Source organism: Strongylocentrotus purpuratus, unplaced genomic scaffold (assembly GCF_000002235.5).
Source record: "Strongylocentrotus purpuratus isolate Spur 01 unplaced genomic scaffold, Spur_5.0 spur5_scaffold_8, whole genome shotgun sequence".
Lineage (NCBI taxonomy): Eukaryota > Metazoa > Echinodermata > Echinoidea > Camarodonta > Strongylocentrotidae > Strongylocentrotus > Strongylocentrotus purpuratus.
Genome location: NW_022145614.1, coordinates 22715967 through 22743811, shown reverse-complemented (window position 1 = coordinate 22743811; position 27845 = coordinate 22715967). Strand labels below are relative to the sequence as shown.

Below are 27845 nucleotides of genomic sequence, written 5' to 3'. Positions count from 1 at the left end.
ATTTGGCAACATTCGGCAACCATTCAACCTTGAGAAATTACGCAATATGCTTTTTGGATAAGTCATTCATTGGTGTCTACTTTTGAAAAATCTTTCTTTTTCCAACAGGTCTTCAATTGTTGGCCTTCCTACTGTAAAGAAGGATAAGTTTTCTGTCTTTAATTTCTTGGAGATTCAGCAGCCGGCCAGTGCTCAGATGGACATATACCCTACACAACCAGGATTATCTAAATGTATGTATCACTTTGGCTCCATGAAACATTCTCAAAATCAGTGCCAGGTCACTAACTATTTGTAACCATTTACAATGCTTCTCATTTGGGTCGTTTCTTTCAAGTTCAATTGAGAGAATCCCACCCCTACACCTTTTGCAGATGTCTCTGTTGTCAGTTAATAAAGAGATACAAACATGTAAGTTGAAAACTAGTGACATTTTGTTTGTTGTCAGAAAACAGGTCATATTAGACCCTGTATACAAAGACCACTAGACTGAGACAAGAATTGTAGTCTTTGCAGACAGATTGTCTTTATGGACAGGTGTTTATGCCTCTGCCACACGAAGTGAGTACCGGAAGCATTATGTTTTCGGGTTGTCCGTCTGTCCGTACACCTGCTGGTGCATCTGTCCATTATTATTCTTGTGAATGCTATAACTTAAGAACGAATCAAGCTATCATAGTTAAACTTTGTGAGAGTATGTATGACCATGTAAAGATCACCTGATTAAATTAAGGGGTCAAAAGTTGAAAGGTTACAGGTCAATTTAAATGTGCTAAAATATCTTGTGAGCACGATAGTTTGAGAACGAATTGTGCTATCGTAGTGAAACTTTGTAAGAGTATGTATGACCATTTAAAGATCATTAGGTGCTGTGGGACCTACTTGCTACTATAATTTGATAATGTATGTTCTGAAAACACTGTTCATAACATTTTGAGGATGAAAAAAGAGATGCAGAAATTCATTAGAAGCTACTGGTCTGTTAGGTCTAAAATATGAAGAGGGTTATTATCATGCCTATAAAGAACTTCATCAAAATTAGGGAGGGGCTGCAAAAGAGGGCTACTACCTTTAATCCGATAATTAAAATATATTGATTGTTCTGCAGGCGGAGGTATATTTTCATACCCCAAAATGCGGGAGATCCCGGATTTTCAAAATTTCAATTTTTTTTTTGTTGTTGTTTTTTTTTGTGTTGCTTAAGCCAAATTAAGCTTGTTTTATCATATGCCGCGATGTGAGAGTTCATGTATTGCCGCGTATTTACCGCGTATTGCCAGTTAGCTTTTGGTTACTGGTACATTTGCTGGTCCACATGACCCAGCTACTGTGTAATAAATACTGTTCCCTTGCAGTGTCACCAAGTTGACAAACTTGTACCAACAATGATTTCATGAAACACATTTTAATCACATTTAGTTTTTCTAATATTTACATTTTCAATTTAGTGTTGCATGATATCAAACTTGACAATTTATAAGCCATGGTTTCCAAGAGAAAATAAAAATATTTCTCGGTCTAAAATATTAGTTGCAATGTCAAAATGTGGGTGGTTATAGATGCATGGGGCCCTGAAAGATATATGTTTTTCTTTCAGCCTGTTTCTCTTAAATTGTTTCTACCAGAATTTAAAATGTGTTGAGTGATGAAACTCATCATGTTCCATCTCATATGCAAGGCTGTTCTTGCAATTTTCTGCATGAAAAATATTTGCACACTCCTTATATTCAATTCAGTGCTCCAGTCAATGATATGGATTGATGCGGATCATTTAAGATCAAAAGGCCATCACTAAACGGCAAGAGTAATACTAGTGTGGTATAAAACTTAGTAAATGTTCATCTTTTAGGTTGAATTAAATCTCTTGAACAAGTAAAATTTGGGAGTGTATTTCTATCCATCAACTAAAGGCCAAATCAAATTTGATTAATACTTTTAAGTTGATGTTTGTTTGTTTTGTTTTGTATTGATTTGGGGATATATTAAAGCTGTATGTAGACTTTAAAGAGCAGTTAAGCCTTAAAATTCAAGAGTTTTTTCCCTAAACCTACAAAATATTGCTGATATTGATTTTGGGCAGCGTGCCAATATAATTTGATATAAATAAGCACATTTCAATATACTGTATATGGTACACCTACATATTCTATGTCTGCAGAACAGGATGTAGACATGTCATATTTTTATGAATAATTTCCTATTGAGTAAAATATGATCCTCATCAACTCTGAGAATTAAACACAAAGTTAACCCTGACAGGTTGATTTAGTTTGATAAAAAAGGAAATTAAGGTAATAAACAACAAAGTTTTTACATTAATTTGGAATACAATGAAATTCTTAGCCAGCTCTTTGAGGTTTTGAGGATGAAACATTTATCATGGATATTCAGAGAAAATAATGAATTTCACAAAACTCCTGTTTCTGCTATTCTGTAGAAGTAATTCTTTTTGTTTTTTTTGTTGCTTTTTTCCCCTTTTCTTTTTCCTTGGTGTTTTGTTTTCTTATAACAGTTTTATCTATAAAATCCTACATTAGCATCTTCTTATGACAAATTACACATCTGTCAATCAAATTATAGTTTTGTGCTTCAATATATTTATTTAAATACCAAACATATTGCCCACATTCATATTACTCCCATCACCAATTAAAATTCAACACCTTTCTTAATAACAGTGATATCAAAAGAAGTGGAAGAGCCAGGACAATCTTCGTCATCATCATCATCATCTTCTCTGAAAAGGTCAAGATGGGATCAACATCCTGGTATCCTTGCCAACATGGGATCTAAACAAGAGGTCAAATGTGATGAGAGCCAAGGAACGGGCAAAGTAAGAACAGAAAATATGATTTGATTTATGGGAATTTGGTAAAAGGCTATCGACCAGAATTATCTTAGTGAAACCTAGTGGCTTGAAATAATGAATCTGGGTACAAACAGGGGTTTAATTGTTGGTGATGTGACATTACAGTCTAATTGTATGATATGGTATTTTAAAACCTGATCTTGGTCATGGTGATCCATTTTTAAAGAAAATGAGTATTGCATAAAAGGTATTGCATAAAAGGTGTACACATGTGTTAAACAGGCCTGATAATTTGATCGCTTTCTATAATGTGAAATCATAAGATCATGTTGTGATTCTTAAACATTAACACAGATTCATGAAGATGTCAGCAAATTATATCAGAATGTTGAATATTAATTTGCTACCTCGTTCTTGCTGCATGGTTCTGTCAGCAACATTACATGCGTGATTCTTAAAGAGCGTGATTTGAATTATTTGTAGTGTCTATATAAAGGTGAGAGTTATCTTGGCTTGTGGAAGATGCATTTTATGGACAGCAAAATATTATTGGCTTGATGGAACAGATTCATAATGTTTGCTGCACTTAAGACTTCTCTTTCTTTTCTTGCTCCCAAGAGAATGAATGTCAAGAAGGGGGCGATTATTTACCTGCATATAAAAGAAAGTTGAAGGCTGAAATGAGAATGACTTTGGTGAACATCTTATTATTGTAGCATTTAAAATGACACCCTTTAGAGCTTTTCTTGTATTTTACCTTTTATGATCTTTTGAACAGGGTTTACAATAGATCAGAGATGAATCCTGTCCCTTTTCTTTTAATTACTAAGTACATTGTACAAATGATAAAAAGTTGGCAACCACATACTAATTAAAGGGCAATCCAACTTTTGTAATAAGTTCATTTGTATGAAAGCAGAAAAATAAGATAAACAGAATGGTGAAAATATCAGACCAATAATATGAAAGTTAAGAATGTTTGAAATATAAGATAACTTAGTGTATGTGAATCTCAAATTAGCAGTTTGGTCAGTGGAATGTGACATAGTCGGTAATAAATCTCCTTTTAAAATACTGTGGAAAAAAATATCATTAACATCTGATTAAAGTGTCAATTAAATCTGACAAAAAATATGAAAGTTATGAATTGTTGAAAGTTGTAATCACTAGATGTATGGGCACTTCAAATTGGCTGAGGAGTAGTTGTAGTAGTAGAAGTAGTAGTAGTAGTAGTAGTAGACTTTATTGGATACCTTGTTTAGCACAGGGCTAATCTGCCACAAGGTCCACAAGGCTGAAGCGGTAATGTCAACGGGATGAAGTGCCGGATGACTTTCCCATCTGTTCCAACCGTACATATAAAATTACTAAAATTTAATATTTTTCAAAAAGTCATGGCTCAGAAGGGTCTATTCTTTTTAGATGACCGATAATAATATGCTTTCTACAATATATTTTGAGTAGTGCCCCAAGAGAGAAGGAACTTACGAGAAAAACAAAAATTAGTTATATTTTTGTACACAGCAAATGGGTGAGTTATCCATGTCCTACGTCACAATCCACTGACCACACTACCAATTTGAGATTTGCGTAGACTTAGTGATCGCATATTTCAAACATTCATAACTTTCTTACATTTGGTCCGATTCATTTTAAACTTTTGCCATTCTGTTTTTATTATTTTTCCGCTTTCATACAAACCAACTGATTACTAGGGTTGGATTACCCTTTTAGAGCAAAATAAGTTTGAATAAGGCATCCTCAACACTCAAAATTCAAAATTATCTCTTTTCATATCAAAGAAGAATATCTTTGGTCATTTTCAAGTACATGTATAATAACTAGAAACGATGAAATATGGACATGTAGAAAGAAAAACTGTAAAGTTGACCTGGTTGGGGACACGTTGGAATCTGGTCAATAAGCCCTATTATGCCTGCCTTGATACACACCCTAAGGTCAGTCATCCCAATACAAATATGAAAATACTTATTTACAATGAATGAATGAACGAGCGATTGAACAGATCATCAGCAGGTTGCTGCATTCTTGTCCAAGTAACCGTGACATTTTGACCAGAAAAGGAAGGCAGTATTTCAATTTCTATAATACTGAATAGATATTAATCAGCAAATCAAAATCTATTGTAGATATTTATGTATATATGCTTTAATGCAAACAAAATCTCCTGTATTTAATCTATTATTTGCTGTCAGTACCAGCAAGTACTGGGATCACACACTTTCTAGAGAAAATAGTTCAGTATCCTTTTCTGTCGAGGTAATTATAAGATTTTGTAACCTGACCATGCATCAATGCACTGCAGATAAACCGTGGATAAACCTCAATCTTTTCTGATTTCTATGGTAGTATTAACCATGATGGTCTTGTTATAAAATAGTTATACTTTTAATGAAATTTTTGGCATTCTTGTAACTACTATTGCATAAAGAGTAAAGTTATACAAGCTCCTTTTCTATGTAGTGAAGCCAAAAGAAGGTAGAAAAAGTTGACAAAAGACGATTTGTGAAAATTGGGTTTATGTATCTGTATCAGCTGTAGAGCTACACCAAATGCCCCTTTTCATGATATAATAAATCTAGTTTGCTTTTTTCCCTCTTAAACTAAATGCTTACGAGTTACAGAACGTGTGAGAATAAACTTTGATGTTACAAAACAAAGGCAAGAATGAAAAGAGCACTGGGTAAACAAAAAAATTACAATATTGATTAGAGTGAGCTGATCTCAGAAAAATTAATTTTGCTCAACTCTTAAAACGTGAGAGATTGCAGTGAATAAGACAAAAAAGAGCAGTGGTTAACAAAGATCAAAAATAGTTTTTGTTAAAATGATGCATAGAAACCTGTGCAATGAAATTGAACTAGAAAATCTAAAAGAAACTCCCACAACTAAGAAAAAAAAATGGATATTTTATTTACAAGTTGAGAGATACCTATTTAAAAACTAGACATACCTATTTAAGATTGCTTACAATTAGTCACTGCTTTTTTGTCTTTACCAATTTAGAATCATGAACAGATATTTTTGGTAGTTTTTCAGTCTCATCAGCGCCTTTGATTAGGTAACTAGATATTGGCGCTTTATAAATTTCCTGGATTGGATTGGATTGAGATGGGATGTATGTTCAACATTGAGATCACATAGATGAAGATATAATTCCACTTGTGGGACTTAAATTTCTGCAATGCAAAGAAGAAACAAGAAACAAATTTGATTAGTATCTTACCATATGCCTACATGAAGTTTATTGAACAGCATCTCAAAAGTCAGAACTGACTAAATTTGGTTAACATCAAGGGTGAGCACATACATACAAATTTTCTTAGAAAATGTCACTTTTGTTTTCATGATTATTAAAGGTAATACAAAGTTTTGGTATGGGGTCATGAATTTGGTTTAAATGAACATATTAGAAGCATATGCGACCCTACAATATTCAGTGATCGTCGTCGCGGTCGAAATCGAGTCTAAATTCATGAAATTATAAATAATAATCACTTTATGTTGTATAGCTCCCTCTCAAGGTCAAGATATTAATTAAGCTATAAAACAATGTTTCTTGACCAATATCGATCGATTAGCTATTCCCGTTATACCACAACTACATATTCTGAGATTTCCATGGTCGCATCTACCATAGTACGGCCATAGGAGCCATTTAAAATTTATCAAAATTTACCGGGAGCACCGGTAAATCTTTACATTCAATTTTTCTCGAAAGCAGAAGTGTTTTAGGGGCTAAAATTTCTAGTGCTTTTAATGCATCCACATGGGCATCCAAATATATCAAAATTGTAAAGAATCACTATCCACCCATTTTTCAAAATTTCCCAAAACTTTGTAATACCTTTAATGATATTATTGATAATATTTAAAAAAAATTATTATACACAACTTGTAATATCGATAATTGCTATGTAGCTTTCTCTTTCCTCTCTCATTTATTCCCCTTTCCTCCATATCTTTCTAGCTCCATCTCTTTTTCTGTTCTTGCCATTTCCTATTTCTCTCATCTTCTTTATATTTTTAAAAAGGATTATTTTCACCTACGTAGTGTACTTTCTAATATGTAAATTCCATCTATCGTATACAATCATATGTAGTGTACTGTACAACTTAGCTAGTAATATTTCAAATTACACACTATGTATAATGAAGAAAAAACACACACACAACACACTCATCCTTACCTACACACTCGCCCACATACACCACCCACTCTCCCTACCCATTTGCACACACAAAAGAGCATCATTAATTATTGAATGGTGACCAGTGTAATATATATAATAATTTCCACAAGTTTTCCATGTTGCTTTTAAATTTCATGCATAAATCTTCTCACACTCTACTAGACCATTTTTCAGGCACTTAGCATAACATATCACCCCTAAACACAAAGACTGGGAAATTTATGTAGCCAAGATTGCAAAAGAGTATGTCATGCCGGAAGCATTCTCCTGAAAAAATATTTTGTACTAGTTCAACTGAAAGAAATGCAATTTCATGCTCCATTTAAAGATTTTGACATTTAATACAAAAAGCTGTTGAAACACTTATTGTGCCTCCCCTGTGTTTAGTGATCTATATGTATATTGTAAGTAAGCATAACTTTGGGCATTTTTATGTCGTACCTGTAAAAGTAGGTATCACAGCTAAAGTTTGAAAGTATCTACATTTCATTTCCCCTGCCAATTTCCTTTTAGAGCACATGGAAAGAGGAGTTTTGATACCTCATTTGTCAAATTTGAATAAGTACTTTTGAAAATACGACCACTTACATAAGAGACGAAATGGTCAAATTTTGCGTAATTTGGCTATAACTGACAATTAGCCATTTTCAAGGTGGCATAATTTTGTAATTAATGGATGAATCACCTTTCTTTTCAAGAAATCTGTTCTCTGTATGGATTTCTACATGCCTATTTTTTTTAAGGTTCTTTAGACAAATATTTTTTTGTGGAATTTTTCAAATAATTATATGAAGCCCATTTTGATGCGTGTGACAAATGGCTAGTTTTGCGTCGCCGGAACAAGTTTTCATGGGTTTTGAAACTTGGCTAGATTTAAGAGTGTCTATCAAGAGGGGCTGAATTTCGGCATATCTGGGGGGTATATATATATATATATATATATATAGCTTAATTATTTCTGTAAGTTTGGACCATCAAATCCATTTAAATTAATTTTCAATGGCATTTGAAAATGGCTCTAAACTCTTAAAACTTCATATTTTAAAGCACCCTTAAGCTTTTTTGTGCGTTTTCAAGTCTGCCTAAATTGAAAACCGTTAATGGTAGGGGAATGAATTTTGGCACATCAATAGAAGGTATGGCAGTGGCGGATCCAGGGGGGGGGGGCACAGGGGGCACCTGCCGCTCCCCGACCCCCCCCCCCCCCCCCCCCCCCGCAAAAAAAAGTTAAAATCAGCCCTAAATTCCCCCCAAATGTGCTCCCCCCCCCCCCGACCCCCAAAAAAATTATTAAAAAAAAAAATAAAAAAAAAAATATGGCAATGGCTGACCTAAAAAGGTGACCTTACCCCACCCCCCCCCCCACAGGTGTGGGGCGATGTAAATACAACATGAATAAATGGGGATATACTGACGACACAGACACCAACTGCGAGTGTGGAACATCCGTGCAATCCATGTCACACCTATTAAGATGTCCACTCCTAATCGACCCATGCTGCCTGGAAGACCTGGTGGCAGCAAATGAGAAGGCTCTCCAGTGTGCCAAGGCCTGGCAGAGCATTTGAGGACACGAAAGAAGAATACAAAGTGTATATATCCTTTTCTTGAACATGATATTATTTATTTTTGGTGCTTGATAAATCTTTATAGATATTTATCACAACTATGAAATTTTAGATGGTTACCATTTCGTGTTTTTTTTTTTTTCTTTTTACTTTTTTTTTCAGTTATGAGTTATGAGTTTTTGATCGATCAGGTGGGTGGTACATGTACGACATTACTTATTATAGGCTCTGTATAAGCTTGGCTTGTTAGAACTCTTGTGAGTAATGTGCCGCGGGATTCCATATCCTTAAACTTAAACTGGCGAACAGAGCAACAAGACCAAGCTCTATAATTATTAGGATCTCTGTCCAGTAGTGCCATGTTTGTGCCATCAAACTGGATCGACCAAATCAATTGATTCATAATATATGTATATGCAATATTTTTTCCCGTAACATGAGAGTAATTTTAATAGTTTCATACTATTAATTAAATGTATTGTTAACTGTAACTGTATAATTGTTTTAAATGGGGGCACGCTACAAGAGTCCTATCTCGCACCCCGGGGCAACGTGTCTGACACGGCCGGTTGATCAAGATTACAGTAATCTTGATCTAAGGAGACACAAACGGAACGAACCCCCCCCCCCCCCCACGGAGCAAATTAAAAAATTAAAAAATTTCTTGACCCCCCAAAAAAAAGTGTCCTTTCCCCCCCCCCCCCCCCCCCCCGTTTATTCAGCGGCTGGCTGAGTCATTGCGATTTTTTTTTGGGACTAAAAAAAAAAAAAAATAATATATATATATATATATGTGTGCCCCCCCCTCGTGTGCCCCCCGGCAAGAAATTCCTGGATCCGCGCCTGTATGGGACTCACTTCTTTTTAGTATTTTGGGCCATCAACCTACTTTAACTAAAGTTTAAATGGCTTTTGAAAATGGCTCTAAACTTCAAAGAAATACACTCTTCAAGAAGTCCAGATTTCCATCAAAGTGCCATCAGTTTGCCTTTGGTTGGAGAGAGGGGTTGGAGAGAGGGTGGGGGTGAAAGAAATGAGGAAAATTTGAGTAGGCCTACCTAACTTATTTACTATATAAACAAAAATAATAACAAATCCCTTTTAATTGAAATTCATGAATTGAATCCACGATCTTAAATTTAAAAACTCTGGGAAAACAATAAATGCCCTTTAAATCCTTGGCGTGGGTTCACAATCACAACATGAGAATAGAGACACCAGTATGGGAGGTGCACTGCCGCCGAGCTATCACCGAGTGTGTGTGTGTGTCATTTGGTTTTCATACACAGACGTGCATCAATCAGATATGATTACTAAAAAGACGCTGCCTGAATTAAATTGGAATTTAATAATAATTTTCCAAAGATCAGAAAAGCCTTCATAACAGTTATTTTATTTAGATTGAAACACACAAAAAAAATTTTTCTGACAAAATTTGATTAAATTTTCACTCTATAAATTGACAAAGATTACACAAGTTTGTTCTTGAATTTCTTAAAAAGTCACTTTGAAATTCAAAGTTCACTCGCATGAGGTGCGAGAAAAATTGCGAGTGGAAAAACACAAACATGTATTATTGGTCTTGTGATCGCTTTAAAATCTGTTTAGGTTACGTTAGCATAATAATTCCGTTGAAATATATATGTATTTACTAATTTGTTCGCCAAATGCTGCAAATCCTGCCTCAGTTTCGATATTTGAAGCCTCAGATTCATGCTCCGTTTCGGATCTTGATGGGACGGCAAGCGGCGGGTGCGGTGAGGGGCCATGTGGCCCGTCGGGTCTTCGAGCGAAGCTGGGTGCCTGCTCGTTGAAGTCACTTTCGCTCAGAGCGTATCGACTAGGGGTATAGTTGTTTTCATTGGATTGGCGCTCTAGCGCCATCTCGGGGTCATTCTTAATATTTACATGATCGTATTCTCCAGTAAATTCTCTTTCTTCTCGTATCGAAATTGAATTAAAAGTATGTTTTTCTGATATAGAAAATTGTTTCAAACTTTTCACTCTGATTTTTCACGATCTTTTTTAAACATACCCCCATCATTTTTTATATGAAAATAAAGCTTAAGATGTGCTCTTTCCAACCAGTGGATTTTTAAAACTCAAAGACAAATGGCGTTCAAGCGCATTGAGCTAAAACTAGGGATACAAATCGGCTGTCAAATAAAAATGGCGACAAACGAAGTGAGACGGTACGAATTAGAGGGTAAATCCCAAACAACTGTGTCGTAAGTAATTAATGGATTTTGATGAAAATGACATGACATGAAAGACAGAATCCTGAGCTTTCGAGAGACATATAATTTTATAATATTTATTTTTTCCATGATATGAAAATCTTCCTTCACAAAGAGAGAATTTGCATGGTTGAGCTCTGCGTGTCCCCACTCAATGCAGCTCTTCTGTGATATCTGTAAAAGAATTTTTGATGCTTTGAAGACATTTGCTGCTTGGTCAACTTTGTAACAATACTAAAATCCCTAGTTTCAACCCTCAACCAAACACTATATGTAGACCTTACCCTCAAGTTAAATCCCTAGTTTCAACCCTCAACCAAACACTATATGTAGACCTTACCCTGAAAGGCAAGTCCAACTCCAAAAATAACTTACTTTCAATAGAAGCAGAAAATCAAACAAAACAATTTAAAAAGTTTGAGTAAACTCGGATAACTAATAAGAAAGTTATGAATTTTTAATGACATGTAAAACTTTGAAAAGCACAAGACAAATTGGCAACTCACTCATGAGTTGTGACGTCATTGCCTCACTATCCACTAATTGTTTTCTTTATATTGATAATATAAATTTCCAATTCCCCCCCTAAAAATCTTATTTCCTCACACCAGCATCCAAGTTATATTGATAGTAATATGTTTTTGTGCGGATGCACTGATATAGAGTAATTTTGTTCAGTTAAATCACAAAAATGAGAATTTTGATATTTTATTTATATAAAAATCAATGATAATGAATATACAATATTCAGAAAATAGTATCAATTCTTCAAAGTTCATAAAAGATTTTGTGAAATGTCACGCAAGCAATATGATACAAATCATATAACCTGGGCAAAAGCATGGGGAAATCAAGTTTTGGGGGGATAAAAAGGGAAATTAATGGGATTGAAATATATAAAGCAATTGATAAATAGTGAGGCAATGACGTCACAAACTGATAACCAAATAGTGATTTTCTAAGTTCCATAGTTTTTCATACCGGTACTTTAATTAAAAATCATATCTTCATGATTTTACGCCAGTGGCACCTGATGTAAACTTCATTTCATTCCAATGATGATTTTCTGGTATGTGAGCATTCAACACAACACTTCAACAATCCACTTTATATAATTATTGGTTATGTCTGTAGGCAACATAATGCTATACATTGATCACAAAGTACTGCGGTGCAGGATCATTGAGCAAGCTCACTACCTGTGCAAATAAACGCTAAGTGACTTTAGTAGACTCAACAAAATAGTTTCATTGTCACCATCACCATCAATCAATAAAAATAAACTTTATCTACTCTGCTATGTTGACTTCAATTGATGCTAAGGCAAGCCAATTTGAGAGCCCAACCTTCTCTGTACAGAAATAAAAAAGCAGGTATTACAGCCATCGCTCCACTAATTATTCAACATTCTTATGGTTTGATCATTAAGGGGAAGCACACCCTGATATTAAGTTTGTTTTGATAGAAGCAGAAAAATGAGAGAAAGTTTTATCAATACCCAATTAAAAATAGGAACGTTATGAATTCTTCAAGTTGTCTTCAGTGACACATAAATTTGCAATACTGTGATTATCACAAGCTTCTTTCCAATTTGCTCTATACAGACAATTTCATAAACTTCCTTAACTCTCATTTAGTTATTGATGGAGAAATACAATTCTTTCATGCAGGGGTTGTATTAAAAACATATTTGCAATAATCCTATTTAGGGTGAATGTAATTTGAAGAGGAAAATTTAAAGGGCAAGTCCTATTTGGTTTTGATAGAAGCAGAAAAATGAGAGAAAAAAAAAATGAGAGAAAGTTTGATCACTGCACATGTATTTACATAAGTTTTAATTGTATATAGTATATTGTATATATATATATATATATATATATTTTATTGTATATAGGGGTTCTGCCTGAAAAGGCCAATGTCTTATGCAGTTCCCTTTCACATTTCAATTTTATCTTTACCCTTTCTTTCAGTATGATGTACTATTTTATTCTGTTATGTATGTTACTGCTATTTCATGCCAGTTATGTAATGTTTTTGCTGTTATTTGTGATACCTTGAAATGAAATGTGGAAATGAACTTGAACTTGTTTTCCCAATCACAGATTGCAGAGTATGATGTTCCATCTCAGGATTCTACCGCTGATAGTGATGACAAGCCCCGCCCTCCTCTAGATCTCTTCCAAGCCATCTTCCTTGACTCCGACTCCAGCAGTAGTAGCAGTGACGAGTATGACAGAGATGAGAATGATGATCAGAAAAAACATGAAGGAGCACCACAAAGTGAACTCCACACTGTGCAAGGTATGACTGTCTTCCTAATGAAATAAGCAGAGATAATAAGAGTATAGAAGTGGCTGGGGTTTTAAAGCTTGTTATGTCCAATCTTCAGTCTTTTGTGGTTCTGTAAAAGATGCGTTGTGTTTTTTATTGTACATTGATGACATCTTCTCCATCTCTCTGATCCAAAAGTTAAGGGGCAGTATTCTGAGGTTCATTTTATCTCAGATAAGACCAGAGATTTTTATCTCGTTGAGACACACCCATTTGTGATGCAATAACTAATAAGAAATGTTTCTAGATTCACTCTCTTCATGTTAAGCCCATAGAATCACAACCTGCCAGTCTGTGGGGCACGAGCGTGTGAATGTGTAATCTTGACAACTTTCACTATGCGTGCCTCAAAGTGCAAATTCAGTTTTGCTAGGATTGCCTCAAAAAATGACTGAAGTGGTGCAAACATACTATTTGTACATTAATATAGTGGGTCAGAAAGAGAAGAAGACACAAAAAGTAAGATAGAGATTGCCAAACAGACCAAAAAAGTAGAAGCAATTAGAAACAGAAACAAGACAAACAGAGATATTGCAAAGTGGAGAAAATAACTTTGCAACAGGGTAAGAGTAGAGGGTTGCAAATCGAAGAGAGAACCTGCGAAAAATAGTAATTAGAAACAGACAGCTTTAAAAGTGCTGATAAAAAAAATTAAGAGAGGAAAAGAAAAGAATAATATTAATTAATTATTAAACAGCAAGAAAACAAGACAAAAATAGTGCAAAAAGGAATTAAAAATTTGTGGAAAGAAGGGAAAGGTTAATGCGGTAGCTGTTAGAAGTAGAGTCAAATGAAGAGAGGTTTCAAAGTAGAAACAGAAATGTGGAAAAAGAGAAGAGAAATAGTAGAGGGATACTTAAAAGGGGAGAGGGAGATATTGGAAAGTGGAGATAGAAAAGAGGGAGGATAGGAAGAAACTCGAGCAAGAGCTATTAATAGTAACAGAGAGAATATGACAGATATGTTGCAAAGTGGATATACAAATTTGGAAATTATTACATGTAATTGATAAGGCTTTAGTGAGCAATGCCTGATTAAATGTTAAAATGCTATTATCTGAAGTTTACCTGCGCTTAAAAATGTCTGTTGTTTCTCACTTCTGGTTCGCACCCATTTTGTTTGCTTTCCTTTTTCAAGAATAAATGTTCAATATTTGCCAAATTGAACGTGCTATTGTTATACCATCTCGTTTTGTCCTGTCTATTACCTATAAGGATTTTTGTTCTTCTGATGAATAGTCTAAAGACCATGCGCCGGAGGCAGCATGGTTGGGATCTATGGATAAATTATGTACAGTATATACCAAAGTCAAGTCATGTTCATTAGGATCAATACAAATGTTACTGATGTACATGTATAGCCAGATTTTCTATGCCGACCCTCGATTTACCATGAATCAAAATTACAAAATAAGTTTGGAAGTTGGGTAATGGGGGGGGGGGGGGGAGAAGTATAAAGACCAGTAACTGGGTCAATACACAGGATTGGCTTTAGTATTGGTTTCAGGCAGGAAGGTTCTATTCAAAGTTGTTTTTCAAATGGCAAGAAAAGGTGCGGCAGGAATTTCATCTTTTAGACAGAGGCACTCCTAGATAAAAGAATTCACTCTTCTGTCCTTTGCATACATCCATAGTTACTATAGAACTTTTGTCTTTTATTGTGTTTTACTGAATATTATTTTTTTTGTGGTTTCTAGTCTAATAACACTCCTGCAAAAAAGTCTTCAGAAATCACTACTAGTATGAAACAAAATCACTTTGCAGCCAAAGTTGGTCATGGGGGATGAGGTGAAATTCAATTTGAGGGTGTCACACCATAGTTTCCCTTTATAGGTTAGGAACACTTTGTTAATCACAACCAATCTAGGCTCCTGTATTGAAATTTAGATGGTTTTAAATCCCCTATCAGGGAAACGTAAGCCCTCAATAAATTATCTCAAAATTTATCTGTAGCAGCAAGATAAGTTTATGAAGTATCTGCGAAATTTACGGTCAAAAGACTCTGTGGTTTTCTATAATATGAGTGAAAATTGAAGCCATCATTTTTATACATGACAAATGGGGTTCACAAATAAAACACTGCCAGTTGCAAATTCAGTTTGGACAAAAAAAAAAAAATGTAATTTTGCTAATAAGGAATGTTTTGCTACCGTACTTTTTTCTTTCAATGCCCTTTAACCTGTGGTATTTATTAGGTAATCCGCTGCATAGCATAAGAATCACTTGTTGATTTTGTCAGAATCTTTATTATTATTTCTTCCTTTACCTTCTTCTGGTTCCACTATCTTCTGCATGCTAAATGTCAAATCCTTCAAAGTTTTTAGGATGATTCCCTATCTTCTGGAATAGGGAATCTCCTCTTTTGGATGTGATTGTTTCTGCATGCAGTCATCTAGATGCCATTTTGTAAATTCATTTTTGTCAATATTTTCCAAATGTATTGATGTTCATTTCTGCATCAAACTTGGTATGCATGAACTTCAGGTCATGTGTCATCCTACAGTTACTTTGTCATGCATGACTGCTCTCTTAGGTACAAATGCATCAAAGTTTTAAAATTCTCAAAATGCCCAACTTCAACATTTTCTGTATGTTTCAGGTCATTTCAAGAATTACAACATTTTGCATGGTTTCCTTAATGATTGCTGAAATTTAAAAAAAAAAGTTTTTGAATTCCTTATAAGATTGTTAAGAATTTAAGTTATTTCCCTTCAATATCGACCATCCAAACAGCAATGCATGCACGGCAAACTTTAAAATGCACAGGTGGGAATCTTTAAAACTGTTGAAAAATGGTTTTTAAAACTGTTTTATTTGAATCAAGGATATCTCTCCAAAATGCCCAGTTACCCTCATTTTTTTATTTCATATTCTGATAGGTTATTAAGTGTAGATATGATTTCATATCAAAATGTTGGTGTAGATTCTGGCTAAAGATTCTAGGAATCATTTTTATGTGAAGAAGACCTCAATTTGTTTGAATGGGATACTTGCTCATGCAGGGGACTTTGGAGCAACACTACTAGATTGCCAATAAATGTTCCTGGTGCAAAGGGGATGGGAGCTGGGTCACGGACCTACTGTTTTTTCTATATTTCTTTCTTTTAGCAGAAACATGCCAGTGTATTCCTGTGAGAGATATTCTACTTCCAAATTTAGTAACGATCAAAAAAATATTAAAACCCAATTCTGTCTGTTGGAATTTTCTTTTCAATAATTGTTTAGTGAACCAGAAGGGTTAAAGTACAATAGAATTGCTTTTGCCATTTTAATAAAGCCAGGCTACCAAAGCCCTGGTTGTATTATGCACCTATTCATTGTGACTCTTTTCTATAGCATAGGAGAAAGAGAAGTTGTGAATGGTATCAATGGTACCAGAGGTGCAATAGTACTATGAACTAAAAGAGTTTTGTGAGAACTGATTTAATTTGGAAGCCTAAAAAATCATGAGGTGCTAGATTTTGAATAACATCATTGGATATACAATGTGCATGTTTGTTTCATGAATTGGATAACAATATGTAACACACTGAGTATTTGTGCGTGTCTTCGACTTGTACAGTGCGCCCCAGAAAAAACGAAACCGAGAAGTATCGATGTTCTATCATAACTTAATCACAACTATAATTAATGAATGATACATATTTGGAAAGCTTAGAGTCTCCTCTTTCATGTGATGCTACTCGGATAATGCATATTTCACGCATGAGTGATTAAAAGCAATTTGAAGGAAGGAAACCAAAAAGACATTTGGCGGGCGGTATCTGAATTTCGAAGAAAAATTCACATTTCTAGAAAGTTGAGTTTCTGCCCTTTCATATGACACCTCAATCAAGAAAAATGAGTGAGGAATGACAAAGTTCTGTTTGTTTAAAGTAATGCTTGCATTTCCATTATTTTATTAAACAAATTTGTTTTCACTGGCTGGCTGCCATATCAATAAACGAAATTAACAAAAGACTTAACTCCGTTTCGTTGACAATCAGCCGTAGATGAGAGTCTTCATGCATGGCTGATTGTCAACAAAAGGAGTTAAGTCTTTTGTCAAATCTGCTTTTTGCTACGGCAGGCACCCAGTGAAAACAAATTCGTTTGTTAAAATTATGAAAATGTAAGGGCTACTTTAAACAAACAGAACTTTGTTATTCCTGTCTCATTTTTTCTTGATTGAGGTATCATATATGAAAGAGCAGAAAATGAACTTTCTAGAAATATGAATTTTTCTTTGAAATTCAGATACTGCCCGCCAAATTACTTTTTGGTTTCCTTCCTTCAAATTGATTTTAATCACTCATGCATGAAATATGCATCACGTATGTAGCATCAACTGAAAGAAGAGACTCTAAGCTTTCCAAATATGTATCATTCATTAATCATGGTTGTGATTAAGATATGATAAAACATTGATACTTCTCGGTTTCGTTTTTTCTGGGACACACTGTATATGAAGTGCCAGATAGAATGCCCAAAGTTTTTCCTGATATTTCCAATAACCTCAATTAAATTATGGCAAAAAATATACTTTGCATTAAAAATGTTTGTTATAATAAGAATATTAATCTACATCTACACAGTTTAACTTTATTTGATGCAGTAAATAATGATTGAGCATCCCATTTGGCTATATACAAGTCGTTCGTAAAGTCATACGTAACTTTACGAACAGCTTTATGAACCACCCCCCTGGTAGCATGGATGATAGAGTGTTAACTAACCATACATATGAAATTGAGACAAAGAAAATTATATTATTGGATTGGAAGTAATAAATTCTTATTGATCGTTTCAATATTTACAATATCAAGTGATGAACTTAAAACAAGAAGGAAAATAAAAAATATCTTTTTCATGTGGAGGGCCTCAAGATCAAAAGAATAATGGAATTATGTCTGAAAATATGACAGTTTCTGTCCTCTAACTTTAGTAAAACTATCTCCTGAATCTTATTTAAAAAAAAGAAGCTTTTGATAGAATGAACCTGATGAACCTTTGGCACAAAACATGCATCCTATCTATGCGAATGTGTATGCATATGTTAACTATTCCCGACACGGCAGTAATGTCCTTAGGCGAGGCATTAATCTACATGTGCCACACTCAACCCACGTGAGGTAAATGGGTATCTGGCAGGAATTAATTCCTTGAAATGCTAGAGCGCTGTAATGGCAGCTAGGCTAAAGCCTGGGTAATAATTAATTTATGCGCCTTGGAATAGAATTGTCTAGATAGACAGCGCTATATAGATGCCTATTTTAATGATTATTTATTATTTAACTAGTCTACCCAACAAGACGCTTTAATGTTCAACTGCAATATTTCTTTGTAGAAGTAATGTTTGAAGCTTTTATTTTGATTTAATTATAACAGCATGAAACCCCTTACATCGAGAGCAAAACATGAATCGGGAATTGGTACACTTTAAAGTATTTTGTAGTGCACCCATCTATTCTGGCTCACATCGAGAGCAAAACATGAATCGGGGATTGGTACACTTTAAAGTATTTTGTAGTGCACCCATCTATTCTGGCTCACAACTGGGAGAAACCCCAATGAGTACCATTTCCGGGCAAGCTGTGTACATGTACCCCACCTAGTTTAATATGGGGCGTTACAAAAACAGTTGAGATTTTGATGAACTCTGGGCCATTATTATTAGGGTGTCAAGAATAGATGATTCATCTCCCAGCCAATATATCTATATTGTCTTTGCTTGATTGTAGGACAAATCATTTACAATGGCACACCCAGAAAAATCTCTGTCATCCCATCCATGTTCTCAGTTTTAAAAGAGGAAAGAGAAATGTACTTGTTTGCAGATCAACCAATGTTTAATTTACCAAGAGATGGGAGTGTGATTGACTGTTGTGGAATGGCATGAATTATAAATAAAATAGGCAAAAAATCACAGCTTGATTTGAATGGACCATGTCTGCAATGTTTGAATAAGGTACTTGAGATATGCCACAGGTTTTATTTTCTACTTTTCTTTCCCATCTATCTCGCTCTCTCGCTCTCTATCTCCCTCCGACTCTCTCTCTCTCTCTCTCTGTGTATCTTTCTCTCCCTGTCTTTCTCACTTCATCTCTGTCTCCCTCACTCTTTTCTGTTCCCCCCCTCTCTCTCTGTATCTTTCTCTCCCTCTCTTTCTCACTTCCTCTCTCTCTCTCTCTCTCTGTATCTTTCTCTCCCTCTCTTTCTCACTTCCTCCCTCTCTCTCTCTCTTTTTCTCCCTCCCCTGTCTCTCTCTCCCTCCCTCCCTCCCACACTCTCATTCCTTTTATCGGAATGAATTTGGATGTTGACCCAAGTCAGCTATAGGAAGTCTGATAAAAGTGAACTTTGCTCGGTGGAGATGTGAGAAATAAGGACCTTAAGAGATGTATTGTACTACATAACAAAGTTGCATGGTGATGGTTCACTAGCTAAGGTCATGTGTATTATGAAAGATCCAACCCATCCTTTGTTCAGTCATTTTTCGTTTCAATAGATCTGGTGTTCGCCTTTATGTCCCCCGCATCAAGTGGGTTCGCTCTAGAAACTTGTTTGTCCCCGACTTTAGGTAATGGGAGTGGGGGGGGGGGGGGCGATACGGTAAATGTATTTTCATACAAAGTATATTATACACTCATACTCATTAGTTGTTTGTGATTCATAAATTGTACTTCCATGTAAGATATGATCTTGAGATTAAATATACAGTCAATAATGAGATCATGTGATCATAAAGTTAAAATTTAAAAGTATGAGTTATTGTTTTGAATTTAGTGTTGATTCTATAAAGATTAAGTCTAAATTATTAATATGACTTACTTGGTGATTAATGTGTAATTTGGAGTTTGTTCAATTGATTTATGCTTGATGTTATATACTTTGTAACCATGTGAAAAAGAATTCCCATTTATTTGGACAATAAAAAACAAATCAATCAACCAATCAATCAACACAAACAGCAGACAAGGTTGATCTGTTCCAGTGCTGACAAAGAATGTGTAACACCTACATGTAGGTGCAGGTTGTCAAAGCATTGGACCTACCTCCCCATCACTTGAGACTATAGAGGAGAACAAAGATCTGTTACCAAATTTGTGTGAAAGGATGGTTGCTGAGGAAAAGTTTGAAAGCCATGATCATATACACTGTAGCACTACAAAGATAATATTGCAATGTCTCCGTCAATAATGTGGTACACTGCCCAAGCCCAAGTCTGCCCAAGCCCCTGTGTATAAGTGGAGACATACCTGTAGGATGCTGAGCTCTACCTTTATTTCACAATTTATATGAAGCTCAAGTTATCACATATTTTATCCAAACATTATGATATATTCATAGACAAATTAAGTTTTAAAAAACACTTGGAATACTAGAAGTCTCATTTTTAACAAAGACTATTAAACCAAGGCTTTACTTTCAACCCATATTCCATAGATTCAATACCAATACCAATACTTGTGATTATAATGAGGCTAACTGCAATCACAGACAATTTTTAGCAAACTGACCTGCTGTACAGGCCTGTTGCTATAAACCCTTCTGTACATGTACCAATAATTACATCTATGATGTTACGTACATTCTAGTTAGTAATATTTTAGGTGCTACAGTATGTCAAAATATCCTTGCTACATGTATGTCACAATATCCTTTTTAAGAGTTTTGATATTACAATTACACTTTGCTTATTTTGTGATATTTCTTTATAGCAATCTTTGTAGCATAAAGCATGTGTAAAAGAAACAAGTCATGTTTCTTTAGAATTTATATTGATTCCATTTTCCTTGATCTTTTTCTGTGTGCGTGATGTTTTTGTATCTCTGGAAGTCATAGGTGTTATCTCTCAAATTTTTGGTTGTGTAAATGAAACCAATTCCACTTCTTTACCTCTTGAATCTGCTTTATCAAAACTATATTTGCCTTCATCTCTTTCATCATGATATTTTATATTCATACATTCTTTGAACACTTATCATGTTTGTTTTTATATATTTTGTCATGACATTTAGTTTTTCATCTTTAATAATAATTGAATAATGTCATGCTCAACACTTTGTAAACCTGGAAGCAACTGATCTTAAACACCCAACATCACATTTTCTGTCGGTCAAAGTCAAACTTACTTCCAATTTACCTTCTTCTTCTTCTTTTTCTTCTTCTTCTTCGTCTACCTCCTTCACAGTTGAAGATACCTTGCCAATGTTTCTTTTATTTTATGCTATTGTTGTATGTTGATGACCATCTCCTTCCTTTCTTCTTTCTTTTCCTCACCTCTGTCTCTATATCTCCCTCTTTCTTTCCCTCTCTACTTCTCCCCCTTCTCTCTCTCTCTCTCTGTATGTTTTTCTATCTTTCTCTTTCTTTCTATCCACTCCTCTCCCTCTCTCACACTCTCAGCTCTCTCTCTCTCTCTCTCTCTCTCTTTCCCTTGCACCTGTCTTCCTTTGGCAATCTTCATTTACAATACAGTAAACTATTTTGAACCTTCACCCACATGTATACACCTAAAATATAACACTGAATTCCTATAGGAAATCTATTTATTCAGATGGTCATATCTCAGCCTATACTGAACATATTGAATTGGTTTTCAACATTTGGACATTATTTTTGATGCGCTTTCGGAAAATGAAGAAAAAATTGAGAAATTCCAAAAATAGATTTTTATGATGTCACAGCTTCGGTACTCTATATATCTATGGTCATGTTTAATGTTGATATTAATCATGTCAAAATAATATTTTTAGGTGGTCTGTCAATGACAGATCACCTATTGTTTTCGTCAGAATTTTCTTTCTTTATTTATTATTATTATTATTATTATTATTCTTTATTTTTATTTATTTCTTCACACTTTTTTGTTCACAGGATAACTCAAGATCGGTTCAATCAATTTCCTTCAATTTTGGCACAGTCATAGGTCATTGTCATGAGATGTGACTGTGACATTTTCAAGGTCATCAAATCTTCATGACGTCATCCAGGCGCCATTTTGTGTTTTTTTTGGTACTTTTTACTCATGATCATATCTTCATAACGGAAAAGCATTTCTCATTCATATTTATCATGATTAAGGTCAATATCCGTCCGGTCAATTTCAGGTAAAAAAACGCGCGCGCATGCGTATGTCCGCGCGTCAGCCTGCGCGCAAAATTTCAAAATGCTCGAAATCATATTAAATTAATTTTGCATACGTTTCAGGCCATTTTAAGCATTTTGCAAAAAACGCGCACGTTTTCGCGCGTACTGGTATTTTCCAACATAGAATCGCCAATTTTTCTCTGTCATCATATTTGACACATTTTTTTCAAGCATTTTGATACCTTGTTCACCTTTTTCTGACCATTAATAACGGAATGAGCGTACGTTTAAGATAATTTCTGTGCGTGCGAGCTCTTGTTATACATAGCTGGGCAAAAACATGCCTATACAAAATCCATTGTAGCGCTTTAGGATGCAAGGTGAACCCATTTTTTTTCTCCATATTTTGATAGAGTATGAATTGGAGATATGATTTCATGTCTCATTTGACCCTCAATTAACTCATGACGTCATAATGGCCTCCCAACTCAAAATTTCAATTTGCATATTATGACGTCAGCATATTTCTTGAAAATTGACTGTATCTCTGTAAATATTGATCGATATTCTTCCAAATTTTGATATGATCTACCTTAGACCATTCTCTACAAATGCAGTCACCACAATATTTCATTTGACTAAGGTATCATGGCGTATTTTTGCGATTAAAGGTGGCATGTCAATTTTTTACATTTTGCGTGTATTCTCTATGGGACATGACTTTTTCTCAAAACTGGATTCTACATCCTGTCTTTTGCGAGCAATATCTCCGTCGTTTTAGCTTTGTTTTCGCTGAGCTTTGAGTATGTTGTAGCTGAGACAATAAGCTATCACAAGTGTGCCCTTTATTTTTCGATCAGATGCCGGGATCATGCTCATATCTCACTTGCAAAGTGGGATTTGATAATTCCATTTTCGGTTTACGTGTAATCTGTATGGGAAATGTTAACGCACTTGACTTCTGACCTCGAGGTCCCTGGTTCGAGTCCGGGCGTCTCCAACAATTTTTTTGCTTCACTTTTTTTTCTTTTTGACCTTTCACTATACCATCTCCTTTGAATATTAAAACACGTAGTATCGCATATAATGTACTAAACAACTATATTTACTTTATTATTACCCTATTATCACTTGATCCATTACTTTTTGCGTGTAATCCTTATGGGAGATGACTTTTTCTCAAATCTGGATTCTACTTTCCGGTCGTTTGCAAGCAATATCGCCGTTATTTCCGCTTGGTTTTTGTTGATTTTGGAGTATGTTGTAGCTGAGACTATATGCTATCTAAATGCCCCTCATTTTTTTCAATCAGATGTCATCATGGTCTGTTGATGATGATCATCAAAATCATCATGATCATCATCATCATCATCATCGTCATCACCATTACTATCAAGATCATCATCCTCATGATCATCATCATGATCATCATTGTCTACATGTCTATATAACTTCTCCCTTTCTCAATACAGTAAATATTATAATCTATCATAAGACTTGAAGACAGACCACCTTATTCGTCCTCGTGACGAATTAAATTCTAGTTTTCTTCTTCTTCTTATCTTTTCTTTTTTCGGTTTCTTCCTTTTTTCTGTTTCTTCCTTGTTTCTGTTTCTTCCTTTTTATTCTTCTTTTTTTTTTAAATTCTATTTTTGTTTTGTAATACAGGTCTGGAGAGTTCAATTGGAGGTGGAAATGCAAAGATGAATGATGGAGTTGAGGCTTCAATACAGAATGAACATGCCTCATATATGACCGGGCTGGAAAGTGTTGATGATGAACAAGTAATGAGAGAACTTCGTAGTCATGGAAACAGAACTAGTGGTGCAATTCATAGAGATGAAGGCAAGGAAAGAGCGGAGGAGGAGGAAGAAGAGGAGGAGGTGGAGGAGGAGGAGGAGGAAGAGGAATATGGACCGATGCTTCCACCGTCATTAGACCATACCCAGGAGAGCCCTCCAAAAAACACTGAAAGTCAGGATGAGAGTTCTACAGGGAGAAGAAAAAGGAGAGATAGAGAGAAGAGAAAGGAGGAAAGAGAAAAGAAGAGTAAGAAGAGAAAAAGTGAACACAAAAGTAGGGACAGAAGCAGGGACAGAAGCAGGGACAGAAGCAGAGACAAGAAAAAGGATAGAGAAAAGCACACCAAAGAATTATCAAGTCATAACAGTAAACATGAAAAGGTAAGCCCTTCTTTTCACCCACCACCACCACCTTACTTTGTGAAGCTCATTTTTTATTCAGAAAAACCCAATTCATTCCACACTTTACTAAGGAATTCGTTTCCCAATCTCAGAAATGGGTGCGGGTTAGCTGTATTAATGGAAGGCATTCACAAATTCCTTAATTGCACTGTGCCATGAGTAAGTACACACAAGCCACCAGTGCTTGAAAGAGCATAATTATGCCTCCGTTACAAAGTAGCCGAAGGCATTATGTGTTCGGGTTGTCCGTCCGTCCGTCCGTCCTGTTCTCTTGATCGCGTTATCTCAAGAACCGACGGATGGATTCCTGCCAAATTTTTATCATGTATGTAACTTGCAGAGCTAATGAACTGATTAGATTTTAGGGTCACAAGTTCAAAGGTCAAAGGTCACAGGGCTCATTATGTATGCAAAAATAGCTTCTTATCGCTTTATCTCAAGAACTGATGGACAGATTACCATCAAACTCAGGACATGTATGTATCTTGCTGAGCCAATGAACTGATTAGATTTTGGGGTCATGAGGTCAAAGTTCATAGGTCATGGGGCTCGTTATGTATGCTTGTCAACGCATTCTCATTAGAACTGACGGATGGATTACTATCAAACTTAGGACATGTACAGTATGTACCTTGCAAAGCCAATGAACTGATTAGATTTTGAGGTCACAAGGTCATACATGTATATTAAAAATAGCTTGTTATCACGATATTCTGAGAACCTTTTAATGGATTACAATCAAACTTGAATTTTAAAAATTGCTTCTGTTTTGGTTTGTAAAATTGCTCCATGCCGGAGGCATCTTTTTTGACTGCGCGTAGTCGAAGGTCCATCTAGTTGATTATGGTCATGTACATTTAGTAACACTACATGTGTCCCACATATTGCTCAACCTCCTAATTCTCTATTACTCATCTATCACTCACAGTCTTGTTTTCTCACACTAGACTTACATACCCTCATTCTCCTATGTCTTATATTATTCTTTCTGGCTGTCTGTCATGTGACAAGTCATGGGTCACATGGCTTCTCATTATGGTTGGCTGGTCACATGACCCCTCTTTCCTCATATCTTACTTTATTTCAAACCATAAAATGTTGATCATCTTTAATAATGAATTTATAGGCATTGTACATCTGAAGTGGCAAAAGCTAGAATAAATTGAATATATGTGCAGCTAAAGGAAGGTAGAAGGGATTTTTACCTCTGTGTGTAGGTATATGAGTTAACACCCTTCTGGCTCCAAACAGACGAAAGATTGACATCAACTGTATCTGTTTACATCATATTTGGTCAGATTCTAGCTCTGATTGTGCTGAATGTATCCATCCAGTAATCAGGTACATGTATACTAAAATATTAGATGTATTGAGTAACATGTTTTATACAATTAAAGATTAGAATCACTCTACCGGGTATTATCTGAGTTCAAACTTGTTTCATTTGGAAATGTATATTATTCAATGTTGTCCATTTTTGTGTGCAGATCAAGAAGTCAAAACACAGACATGGAGATATGCACAAACATACTCATCACAAGTCTTCTAAGGGAAGGATGCAAAAGAAGGATGCAAGTCTGAGCAGTGTCAACAAGAAATAGTACTGAAAACAACCCCCAAAATGTCTTCAATAATTACATCTTGAAAAGCAGAAGGGCATGTAACTCATCAACACAGAAAGCACTTGGAGCCGCCACTTGATTGATACAGACACACTCTTGACAGTTTCCATGTGCATTGAAAATACATGTAGTTCACTTACACTGGACTTGCTGCAATTACACATTACACATTTTGAATGCAGCAAAATTCTAGCCCCTACTGGAAGTGACTTGGCAGTTGCTGAGAGTGCCGATCAAAAGTATTCAGCCACTGTTTGGAGTAGGAATGATGGATTTTCATTACGGGCAACTCTTTTGAAGTTTACAGGGTTGATGAAAAGTACATGCATTATATAATACATTTTGGTCATTAAAGTGAAGTCCACTCTCTCAATAATTGATAACACCCATTATTCAATCATCTGAATGGTGTCAAATCCCTCATGAGAAGCCACTATTATGTGTCTTTGAAGGGATTTGCTGGGATGTGCACAGTGAAAATATCAAAAGTTATTAAAAGGCAGAAATGTTGTTTTAAAAAAAATCATAATTGAAAACTTTCCTAAAAGTTTTGGTCGCAAAATATTTATTATTAACAAACTGACCGTCATCTTTTTTCTTCAAATTTTATTTTTGCGACTGGCAGAGTTTTATTCACAAAATGAGGGCTTCATTTTTCAGTCAAAGAGAGAAAACCACAGACTGAGTTTTTTTATCTAAAATTGTTCACAAACTTTCATCAAGTCATCTTGCTGCTCCAGATAAATTTTGAGATAAGTTTTTGAGGGCTTGCTTATATCCCAGATAGGGGATTTCCGTTATTAAAGATTTTGAACAAATTATCTCAATTTAACTTCGCATCAATGAACTATTCTTTGACTTTTTACTGGAGAGCCCAATAGGACAACATATCACAAAAGAAGGAATCATCTGGCCTCGCACTTAATACTTAAATTGTTGTACAATGTCTTAAAGGCACCGTTTAACAATGTTAAATCTGAGATGCATGGCCCTACGTGTTATCAGTGACTGTGATATGGTGTAATATTGAAGCCCTAAACAAAATTGCGCTTCAAAATGATCATGAAGTGCCTCAAAAAAGTAAAAATCTTTAAGTGACCGGTTTTATTTTATTTGATTTTATTTGATTTTATTTGAATCGATTTGATTTATTGGTTTCTGCATCTTTTTTCTTCATACATTTTCATGAACATAATATGGTTTGATACAATATTTTAAGTGTATATAATTTTATACAGATCATAAACGAATCATGCTTATTTTCTCCAATAGACTGTAGTGTTATAAAAACTGTTAGGAAAACGAAAAATAACATTTCGATTTCCAATCATAGATATCTTGATAATCAGACAGGCTATTGGCTTGTAAAACTCATGGGATTCCTGACTGGGTTAATAATCATGATTGCAGCATGAGCCAAATCCAGGATTTTGTTTCAGAATCTGAGGCAATGTAATGCCTAGGTCACATATAAACCGGGCCCCGTACGATTTTCCCTACCCGGCGGCTTGCCGTAGATTTAGAGACCGTACGGGAACCGTCCGATTTTCATTTCTACGGCATGTGTGGTCACATATTATGCGGCGCCCGGGAGGTGCCCGGAGAAAATTGGTCGAGTGAAATGCAAGGCGCCCGTAAGGGTGCCGGCAGGGTGCCGGCAAGGTGCCGGCAGGGTGCCGACCGGTAACCTTACGGGCTCCGTCCGATGAGCAGGTGTACCGATGGCTCCCGGAAGGTGCCCTGCCGGGGCCCGGCCGGGGTCCTCAAGGCGCCAGGCCGGGTGCCGTGC

The 27845-nt window shown here is 35.4% G+C and overlaps 1 protein-coding gene across 1 annotated transcript; it reads left to right on the top strand.

Moving 5' to 3' along the window:
- The first annotated feature begins 90 nt into the window (after window positions 1–90).
- LOC100889762 (serine/threonine-protein kinase fray2) lies at window positions 91–27090 on the top strand. The gene is made up of 5 exons (XM_003725450.3): window positions 91–233; window positions 2679–2833; window positions 12931–13129; window positions 23899–24413; window positions 25922–27090. The coding sequence occupies exons 1-5, from the start codon at window positions 197–199 to the stop codon at window positions 26033–26035; spliced, it is 1020 nt and encodes a 339-aa protein (XP_003725498.2). The 5' UTR covers window positions 91–196; the 3' UTR covers window positions 26036–27090.
- Window positions 27091–27845: the final 755 nt, after the last annotated feature.